The sequence below is a fragment of the Gossypium arboreum genome, chromosome 6, assembly GCF_025698485.1.
Source record: "Gossypium arboreum isolate Shixiya-1 chromosome 6, ASM2569848v2, whole genome shotgun sequence".
In the NCBI taxonomy this organism is placed as follows: Eukaryota; Viridiplantae; Streptophyta; class Magnoliopsida; order Malvales; family Malvaceae; genus Gossypium; species Gossypium arboreum.
Window position 1 is genome coordinate 133,840,404 of NC_069075.1, and position 11,080 is coordinate 133,851,483.

At 35.0% G+C, this 11,080-nt stretch overlaps 2 protein-coding genes across 2 annotated transcripts; one reads left to right on the forward strand and one right to left on the reverse strand.

The window, feature by feature from the left end:
- The first annotated feature begins 1,958 nt into the window (after nt 1-1,958).
- On the forward strand, nt 1,959-6,309 carry LOC108450231 (calmodulin-binding receptor-like cytoplasmic kinase 3). The gene is made up of 8 exons (XM_017747763.2): nt 1,959-2,110; nt 2,438-3,178; nt 3,283-3,510; nt 3,582-3,850; nt 4,673-4,838; nt 4,934-5,023; nt 5,137-5,435; nt 5,896-6,309. The coding sequence occupies exons 2-8, from the start codon at nt 2,923-2,925 to the stop codon at nt 6,100-6,102; spliced, it is 1,515 nt and encodes a 504-aa protein (XP_017603252.1). The 5' UTR covers nt 1,959-2,110; nt 2,438-2,922; the 3' UTR covers nt 6,103-6,309.
- A 137-nt stretch (nt 6,310-6,446) lies between these two features.
- Nucleotides 6,447-10,769, reverse strand: LOC108450223 (putative chloride channel-like protein CLC-g). The gene is given in 9 exon segments (XM_017747751.2): nt 6,447-6,895; nt 7,070-7,365; nt 7,368-8,197; nt 8,315-8,584; nt 9,172-9,434; nt 9,777-9,954; nt 10,161-10,272; nt 10,275-10,360; nt 10,438-10,769. Coding segments are annotated over 9 exon segments (2,319 nt in total). The 5' UTR covers nt 10,587-10,769; the 3' UTR covers nt 6,447-6,760.
- Between the last annotated feature and the right edge of the window lie 311 nt (nt 10,770-11,080).

The following is an 11,080-nucleotide window of genomic DNA, read 5'->3' on the forward strand; positions in this document are numbered from 1 at the left end:
ATCTTTTTTTGTGTGTTGTATGGCAGTAAATTTAAAAAAATTTTAAGGGGTTGAAATTAAATTATATATTTTTATAATAGTAAAAATATAATTTTACGATTTTAATATTTATATTTTTATAATTTTTAAAGAATTAAATTAATTTTTATCATTTTAAGAGGTTCAAAATATAATTATACCTTATTTAAATTTCTATAAATTTTAAAGGCTCATAAATCAATTTTTTTCTATTTTAATTACTGTGTGCAAGCTTTAGGGCTATATATAAAAGATGCTTTGCATGTTCCTCACGGTGTTCTTAAATCATACGTTTAACATGGTACTATTATAAATAATATATTAATTATCATTATTGTAAATAAATAAAATAAATTACTATTATTACAAAAATACAAATTTTCTTTGTTTGAGTTAAAAGATAAAAAAAATCATCAAAATTATAAAAGAAAAGGATAAAATGATTACAAAATAAGGATTACCCAAGGTTTTCAAGACCAGATCAATAGTTGAATTTGTTTGTCGATCTGATTAATCAATTCAATTCGATTAATTATTAAAAATTTATAAAAAATAAAAATATTAAAAATTTGGTTCAATCGATTTTTTTTCTCAATTCAACCAATCTGTACCAATTCTCAAGTCAACTAGTTTAATGCCATTCTTTGAGCAGATATCTCAACTATTTCCTAATCCAATTGATCTGATCGACTAGTTTAATTTGTTTCAAACAACCTTGAGATTATTTTCAAAAGAATATCATTACTGAGAATGTAAAACTATGAGGTCAAAATCGATTAAGATTTAGCTTAAATGGTATTTGTAAGAGGACATGGATTCAAGGGCAGTTAAGCACATTATCCTCCTATTTATGGGTTAGGGAAGGATTATGAGTAATTTTAAGCATTATCTAAAAAGAATAGATATAATCAAAAACTATAATAATATGATTTTGAAATTAAATATAATAGTAATAGGAGAAATTTTCATAAAAACTTTAAGAATGTTAGATAAATAAAAGGCAATAAATGTTGGGATATTAATAAATATACTCCATCAGAGTATATTTTCTTTCATTTAAGTACAAAATTAGTATAATAAATGAAGCAGTTCATTTATTGCTAAATATTGAGGTATGGTATCATCTAATGAAAGAATATTCCCAGCTCACAATTTCCCTTCACATAATTAGGACTTCCGCACTGTTTGATATTTACAATTATTAATATATCTATCACAAAATCAATTTTCTTTTTTTTTTTATTGAAAGAATTTAAATATTTTCAAACAAAGCCGTTGATCACTAAAAGGTCAAAGTTGTCCAACTATTTTTTTTATATTATTTTCTTCCTTATTATTATATTTTGGTGTCTTGATGAACAAACAGGTTCAATTGCACAATTAGTTATTAAATTATGGGTAAATTTTCATTTTGGTCACTTAATTAAATTATTCTAAGATTTTTATTTAAGTCACTAGATTGTTAAAATCAATGTTATATGGCTTTATTTGTTTGTATTGTCTGCATCAATTGAAAGCTTTTTTTCCTTTCCTTTTTTTATAATTTAGTTTTTGTCATGAAACAATTTTTAGATGTCACAAATCTGCGAATTAAATTTTAAACATTTTTTTTTCGATCTCCAAAATTGATAATTAGATTGATTTAGATTTAAAGTAAGTTCTATTACTCATCGATGGGCATAATCCATTGTATCAACCGTCGAATTGTCACTAAAAATCACTAGCAAAACTTTTAAAAAAAAATTAATAACCCAATGACTTAAAAAAAATCTTTCGAATAGTTCAGTAACTTAAATAAATTTTTTTAAATAATTCGATGATTAAAACAAAAACTTACTCAAACTTTAACAACAAATGATGGAATTGAACCAAAATAAATTGGGAGTAAAAAAGTACATGGATACAGCATGGGTTACGTCAAAACTCAAAACAGCACACCATATTCCTTTGTTTCAAACAAAAGGGCCGGTCAGGTCTTTTCCTTGTTATTTCGCACGCTAAGCACAAACAACTCCCAACTCCAACAACAGCAATGATCTTCGTTTTCTTTCTCTTCTTCCTTAACTAGCCGCCCTTATCTGTCACTTTTCAGGTTTGGTCTTTCCTGTCTACTTCTTTCTTTTTCGATTCCTTCTTTTCTTTTCTTTTTTTCTTTTGTTGAGGTTTTTTTTAGATGTTTTTGCTGTTGGGTTCTTTTCTTTTCATGATTTGGTGAATTGAGTCGTTTCACTTCATTTTATTGGTTATGGTTTTCTGGGGTTTTCAATTTCTCTCCTAGTACTTTTCAACTTTGATTCTTTTTTTCTTTTGTTCTTTTTCATATATATATATATATATATATATATATATATGTACTTCGTCAACTGGAAGTGACTTCGAATTTGATCACGAAGTTTGAAGCTTTGATTGAATTTTGCAGGGTTTGCTATTATGTTGGAGTTAACTGTTTAAAACACTTTTGGGAGGCTTTAAATGAAAGGGTCAGCTTTGATATCTTATCAGGGTTTCAGGGATCATTGTTGATTCAGTCAACTCAACCGTGAAGACTTAGGTCAAAATTTGCAGTGGCCTTTTAAGAAAGAGAATTGAACGATTAGAAAAATCTCTTGAAGTCGTCTCCTTTGTTAATTTGGAGATGAAAAGAGAATTTCTTACCCAGTTTGAGTTTTTTTCTTTTTTTTGATTGTTGATATTAGATTTTGTTTATTGGGGTTTTACCTTGGTTACTGTGCATCATTAATACGCTGTATTGAGTATGGGCAACATTGAATGAAGTAATTAAGGTTCCAGGAGTTGATTTTGCTATGTTTCTCTCCTTTGATATTACTTGGATGCAACGCAGAATAAGTGATGCTTCATTTGTAGCTTAGATTTTTATGGTGTTTGAGAGCTAACTCATTGAGAATGGCTGCCTCTATGTTTGGTCTACTCTTGTTTATGCAATTATCAACATTCTTTGCCTCTGGGATCGAAGTAAAGTCGAAGATTTGTGGTGCGGATCACATAGCGTACTCGAATTTGTATGGTACTGAATTGTTTTATTTGAACGGCAATCAAGTAGATAAAGTTTTGTTCTGCAAGGTCCTACAGTTGCACTATGCAGATCATTGTGAGTTGGAAGGCTATAGTGGAGCCAATTGTGGTTTGGACGTTTCATTAGGTAACACGCATTGTTTCAGGTTTCTGATTTTGTACTTATGAAGTTTATTACATAATAGAGATAAATTTCTTAGAATCTTTATCAGTGAATTTTGGTTTTGCCAGTTGATTTATCAGTAGGAGGAGGCCGAAAATTATTGCAAGAGCCGAAAAAAGAAGATGAGGGACCTGATGATGACCTGAAGGGGAATAATGGAAAATATCCGGCCTCAACAAAAGTAGGGTTAGGAGCAGCAGCTGGAGTGTTGTTAACCTGTGTTTTTATTTGCCCCTGTCTTTACAGGAAAAAGAGAGCAACTGACCACACTGTTCTTTCAAAGGATGCAAATTCGAGTGAGTCTTTACTTTTATTACAATTTATAAACAACATAGCAGTGTTGTGAATGATGGTTCTGTTTCTGCAGTTGATTCAGCTGCCCCTTTAGAAATGAGTATTCATTCTCTTCCTGAGAAGGTTCCGGCCAGCCCACTTAGGATACCACCTAGTCCTTCAAGATTCTCAATGTCTCCACAACTCAATAGAATCAGGTCAGTGCATCTCAATATGACCCAGGTGGCCAGAGCTACCCGTAATTTCTCTTCCGCTCTAAAGATAGGCGAAGGAGGGTTTGGAACTGTTTACAAGGCCCAGCTAGATTCTGGCCAGATGGTTGCCATTAAACGAGCAAAAAAGGTAAGTAAATATGCTTACCTATATTTATTTCTATAACATTTCTCCCAATCGTTTTCTGTTTTATTAGCAAAATTTGTGTTATATAAGGGATGACGAGTAAATCATTGCACTCAAGTTAGAATCATTACATTTACAAAACAGAATGTTCAGATTGTTAACAGATATTAACTGTCTGCATATTAGAGATCCACAGGATTCTCCTATTGGATGTGTTCCTACATAAGAGTGCCACATATAAAAGTAGATGGGGATAAAATATGTTTATTTTCAGATTCGGATGACTTACTCTCTTTTGACATGCATTCTTTAGCATGTTAGTTTAAGACAGAATTGCAGAAGCATCTTAGATTTCATGGTCTAATAATTTGTAGGGAAGATAACAGTGAATCAGTTGACCTACAAGAACACTAACATTGTAAGGCTGACACTAGGAATACAACATAGGTTGTAGAAGAACTGCCAGTTCGATCACTTATTCCGTTGTCAACTTGTAGAGTATGCTAACAGTTAGGACTGGTGGCTATGAACACCAAAGAATGTAAAATGTGCTCATTGGACGAAATTTCCTAAAGTTAGATGCTTGTAACAAGGTTGAAATTTTCTCACATCCATTGTTTTCTTTTATTATTTAAAAAGGATTCTTAGATATTGACTTGGTAAATCTCTCGGCTATTGGCTGTATGCTGGCATTATTATTGACAGACTTGGAACTGGCTTAAATATTTAAGATATTTTATTAGTGCCTGCTTCATGATTTAAAGTTTAAGCCATCCTATTCTTCGGGTCTGCTATTTGGTTGACTGATAAAAGAATATTGTCTAGGAACATTTTGAGAATCTGCAAACTGAGTTCAGCAGTGAAGTTGAACTTCTAGCCAAGATCGATCATAGGAACCTTGTGAAGCTACTTGGTTATGTTGATAAAGGGAATGAACGGCTTATCATTACAGAATATGTACCAAATGGTACTTTAAGAGAACATTTGGATGGTAAGTTATCTGCCCATGATAACTACCAAAGTTTTGGGTCAACAACGATATTGTTAAAGGCTTAAAATATAATATTATGTTGCCATTCCTGGCAGGTCAGCACGGCAAAATCCTGGATTTCAATCAGCGTCTTGAAATTGCTATTGATGTTGCTCATGGCCTTACATACCTCCATGTTTATGCAGGTAAGCAAACACCACCCAACCCAGACTCGTATATTGTCTTTCTATCATGGCCTCACATACTCATATATTTCAGCCTGTGCCTTCTCATAATACCTTTATTTATCATGAACCAGAGAAGCAAATCATTCACCGAGACGTGAAGTCATCCAACATTCTTCTGACAGAAAGCATGAGAGCTAAAGTGGCTGATTTCGGATTTGCAAGAGTTGGCCCAATGGACTCAGACCGAACACATATTTCAACCAAAGTGAAAGGAACAGTTGGTTACCTTGATCCTGAGTACATGAAAACCTATCAACTCACAACCAAGAGTGATGTGTACTCTTTCGGGATTTTACTTATTGAAATTCTCACTGGCCGCCGTCCCGTGGAGCTAAGGAGGCCAGTTGAAGAGCGTGTGACACCTAGATGGGTAAGCTTGTTCTTCCTTATCTTGTTAAGCTTGACTCCATTGCTATAATCATTACTTCGGCATGGGCAACCAATATCTAATTTATCAATCTTTTTTCTTGGTCAAATACTTTACTTTAATTACGACTCTCATATCTTATTGAAAAAGAAGTAGACCTAAAGTAGAGTCAGGCTAATCCTGCACCTATTGGATGTCATCACTTGAGGTTGGCCATATGAACTAAATCCCAAGTTAACAGGCTTTTCGCCTTGTGTTTACTAAAATAAGATTCTCATAGCCTTTTTGTTTTGAAGGTGTGAGTAAAAGAGAAGAAAAAAAAAAGTGATGGGTAAAGAAGCAAGGTAGTGAAGTTGGCTACCAAGACCCATGATATTGTGTCTGCAAAAACAATAACACAGTGTTTGCTTCTAGTTCCTTTTACACCTGGGAATTCATTCATGGTTTGAATGTGTATATACAGGCCTTCAACAAGTATAATGAAGGACATGTGGTGGAATTGGTGGATCCAAGGATGGAAGTGGTAGATGCAGAGATACTAACGAAGATGTTTGCATTGGCATTTCAATGTGCAGCACCTGTTAGAAGTGACCGTCCGGAGATGAAATCTGTGGGAGAACAGTTATGGGCAATTAGGGCTGACTATGTTAAGACCTCAAGCCGAGGGTAACTCTACATTATCTAAAACTAGTTCTCACCTCACCTCTCCCCTTGGCTCAAATCTTGGTTTTCTTTTTCTTTCTTTTACTGCTACTGTTTGCTGTTGTTCTTTCTTTTGGAGCATACCGTGTAATATCCAAATTTGGTGTTAACCAAAAGCTATGATTCGCTGTTCGATCCTTTTTATAATAGCCTCTTTGACTGTGTCAAATGGAAATATGAAGGAGTATTGCTTATCTTTCATTTTTATTGGCTTAATAATAAGATGCCCCTTAATAGGTTAACAATGTCAAATTTTGTTTGGGCAAATGAATGCAATGCCTAGAAACCATTACCATATCTGGTCAAAAACCCTTCAAGAAAGCTCTTTCAGAAAGCCGTAACTAGTTTATTAATGCATACAAAGAGATTTAACCAAAAGCAAAAATTGTCAAGGTTGGAAGATTCTGACTTGCCTCAACTCCTGCAGTAAATGCAAAATACAAATTTTGGATGGGTTCATGCGATTCCTCGCTGGGTTAGTCTTCGCCTGCGAGCTAAATGAGGGTGCTGAATCATAAAGGGAGAGAATCATCGTACAACTCGGTGCAGTTTAAGAGTGCAAGACTATATACAAATTTAATCCCAAGAGTAAGCCCCGTTTGCAACAACTGAATGAGATCCCCCACCTAGAATATTTTCAGTAAAAGGGGGAATTGAAACCTCAATCTTTTCCACCTGCTCCTTACCAACGATGGATGCAAACCTAATATGTGTTCCGGCATGAAATCATGCCTTGTCAATATGCCCACCACTGGTGCTCTCTGCAGTCACAGCATCAGGCATTTGAATAATATGATTAGTTAGCAACAGTGAAAATAATATCTAAAATGAAAACAGTGTACATGATAAAAAAGAATGAGGAAGAAATGCAGTTAAATTTTAAGACAAAGAATGAGCAATCAAGTTTAAGGCAAATGCATATGATAGTTTCTTACGCTAGAGATCTTGGGTATGACAAGTAGGTGTCGCAGACCAACTTCACGGAAAAGTATGAGAGCCTTAGCTAGTGACATCGTCTCCACAACTGTGTACGGTGAAGCGTTGGTAAAAGGGTGTAAATCCAGGAACATGTCCATCTCCTCATCTGTCAATTCTATGTCTTCTATCTTGTCAACATTACCTAAGCCCTTCTTTGCAAAGTCATCTGACGAGAAATGTCTAAAAGCATCAGCACCTAACTGCACAGGGGTGCACAAGAACGCTTTCTTCTTTAGCAGTGCAATAAGATGAGCCGAAGGATCAAACCATACAAAACTGGGGATTCAGAATGTGGAGACTCATCAATAACTGGAAACCCGTGATGCATTGTGGTTTTGAGGATGTGTACGATATTACCGACCTTCTCAATTCCATGACACAGCTGAAGCGGGCCAGAGACAACATCAGCAACGGTTAGCTGTCTCATATAAGGTTCAGCATGAGTTTCTAGGTATGGAAAACCTTTTACTTTCATAATAAGGTCATAAACATTGCCATTAAATGCATCCGCTACAGTCTTGGAAACAAGGAGAACCACCATTATTAATGGCAACAGTAATAGATTATTGGTCAATTCCAGAATTATAACACACAAGGAGACTGTCATCCTCATAGATCCACCAAGAAATGAAGCCGCACCAAGTACAGCATAAAGACCATGACTAAGATTTCCCCAAGAACCAATTAACATTCCGATGAAACGCCCATAAGATGCTCCAGTTACTATCACAGGTACAAATAGCCCTGCTGGAGCAACAATCCCGTAGCTAAAAATACTTAGAATGAAGCAGGTGACAAAAAATATGAGCATTGTTGAGAGCTGAAACTCAGTGTCAGTATTCTTGCTAAAAAGATTCCTGATAGCATCATCATTTGTGTTGAAAATGAGGCTTGCAAGATCATTGTAGTGACCAGAGGGGCACTGAAATTTCTTATAGTTACCAGATCGGCCTATTGTGGGACAGTCTTCAGATGCATCTGAGGGGCATGATTGGCAAGATACAAGCCATGGTAATCCAAAAAGCAGACACGATGTAAAAATGGAGATCGTGCAAGCAATAAAAATTTTATAAAAAATGCCTTTCCTGAGAGGAGAAAAAGAAGGGGAAATAAGCATAGATAAAGACCCAGTAAAGTATATCATGCCAAATACTGGAAACGGTAATTGGTGCAAAAAACACAAATCTAAAAATAGAACTTACTCGTTAATGAGGTTATAAACTTTGAGAACCTTAACTAAAAGGAAATTATAGAAACTTCCCAATATGCCCCCAATAACTCCAAGAGCAAGAACAGGAGGCACATCGGCTAGGTGATACGAAACATTTGCTGAATAGACGTCAAACATTATCAAACCCCCTTTACCAAATAGCCCACACTTGCCACTTAAACAAACATCAATTAGGGCTCGAAGTACGATTGCAACCACAGCAGTCGTAAAGAAAGCTCTCCAAAGAAGGGAACTTCTCCACCTGCAGAAAAAACAAGGATATTATCGTAAGATGTCAAGTTTTGGAAATTTGATCTTGTCTGAAAGAGACCATGAACACCATGTGCATGATGAATTAAAGGAAGGAAGGTGATTCTCAAGGTAAATTATGTTATATCAACGGCATAGAAGAATCACAATTGGTCTTTCTACCTAGGCAATTTTGAATGAACTAGCTATAGATGGATGGTAAAGAGCTATATTACTCGGCATATTATGGACTATAATGACCCTGTATCTGTTCTGCCTGCCATCTTAGAAATAAACAACACTAATTAAGACAATTTAATCAACCATCAGTGCAGCAAGGAGAATAAATGATTTATGAAACAACAAATATGGATATGAGAATTTGAAGACTGAACTAAAATCAGAAGGCTGACCTATACTATTGTCTAATACAATTCTGTTTTTGGTCAAACAATAGAAAGGGAAAAAGAAAATGAGACAAGTGTGAAACCTTCAAAATACCAACTAAGAACAGTATGCAGTAACACTCAGTACACTGATGAAAGGATAGTTAATAATATATCAAAATGGTGCTGCAAATGGATGTATCAATTTATGTACCAAGATGCCATTTCTTCAAGAGCAAACAGCACACCTCCGACCGGGGCACGGAAAGCAGCAGCAATTCCAGCTGCCGATCCACATGTTACAAGATCTCGTCGGTCTCTGTCATTTTTAAAGAAACGAAGCCACTTCCATGTTAAACCATATCTTCTCGACCCACCTTGTCCGAACAATGCTGCAATGCAGGAACCAGTATGCACCATGGGCCCTGCCTTTCCGACCAGCAGAGAAGAAGACACTGCAGCAATGCTTCCCACAATCTGCACCATTTCACATGATTATGAATATCAAAAGAAAGAGTACAGACCGTTCCTCCTCAATTCACAAAAAGTTAAAAAAAGAAAGAATCAATTCTAGTATAAATATTGAACTTTGAAAGTACAAAACCCTGTAACTCGATAACTATTTATATATTAACCCAATTTATTAGTGATTTAATACAACCAGAATTAACAAACAAACTAGAATATAAAATTTAGGTAACAAAAGGCAGTTCTTTCTGCATCAAGTTGAACATCACAAAGTATCTTCGATACACTAATAATTCATTGTTTGTAACAAAATTTAGAAACCGTTAAAAACAAGATTAAGCAAGTAACTACCTTAACTATTAAAGTTCGTATTGAAAGTATTCCCGGAGCATCTACGCCATTCAAGTAAGCCTTCACTTCCGGTATACCGGAACCAGCAGCGGCGGGAGAAATAAACGCCGTAATGATGGCGGCAAAGAGAGTTAGAGCCAAATTCGATAGAGAAAACACTAGAAATGCCATCCAGTACCTGCACAATTAAATAAAAATAAAAATTTCTTCAAATTTGTTATTTTTTAAACAGTGAGACAATCACAATAGTGGAGTATATGAATCTCTTGCTGCTAAAGTTTTGCAAATATTTGGTGCAAATTATTTCCAGTTAAAAAAACAGGAAAAATAATAATATATGAAATTCATCAGTTTTTATAAAAAAGAACAACAAAATAAAGGGACCTTTGAGCAAGCATCATGTTAGAAGTGATGACGAACTTAACGCCGGCGATATTCTCAACGGCGAGATTATTGAAGAAACCAACGAGACTGACGAAACCGCCAATCAAAAACAGAGAAGCCATTTCATGAAAATATATTGAAAAATCTGGACCTTTCCACGTGCCCTCCAGTCTTGTTTGAAGAAATCATTCTCCGCAATCCTTCAAAAAGAACAACACTGAACCAATTAAAAAAACAAAAATAGAAAGAAAGGAAGTTATGTAAAATGATAGCTTACTCATAATCGAGGCTTTCGATGGGGCAGACGTTGGCGCCAACGATGGCGACCTGAGAGGTGGAATTAATGGATCGCTGCTGGTGAGAGAGTAAAGGAATGGTGAGAGAGTCATGATCTTGGGTTTGGAACGGTGGCGCATCCTCTGACATGGCCTCACGTGGGGCGGGATTTTGGGGTGGCTGGTCTGGTGGTAGAGCTTGGGTGGAGGCGAAGACCAGTAGAGATAGACAGAGAAGTCAAAGGTTGAATTTCTGTTTGTTTTTTTTTTTTTTTTGTTCCAAGCAGAATTTTGTACCAAATATTTTTCCTATAAAAAATAGAGAGATAAGAGTTTGTGAGAGTCTTAAATCACGAATGTAACTCTAGAAAAATTTATATATAAAAATATAAAGTAAATTGCATCATTAGTCACTAAATTATTGGTAATTTTTCATTTTGGTCCTTAATTAGAAAAAGCTACAATCTGATCACTCAACTATTCAAAAGTTTCCATTTAAGTCATAGAATTATTCAAAAATTTTTGTTTAAGTCACTAAGTCGTTAGGTTTTTTTTCAAAGTTCCACTAGTTAGTTCCAAGTAACAATTTGATGATCAATACGTTGGATCAATACCCGTCAACGAGTAAAAAAAACTTACTTTGTA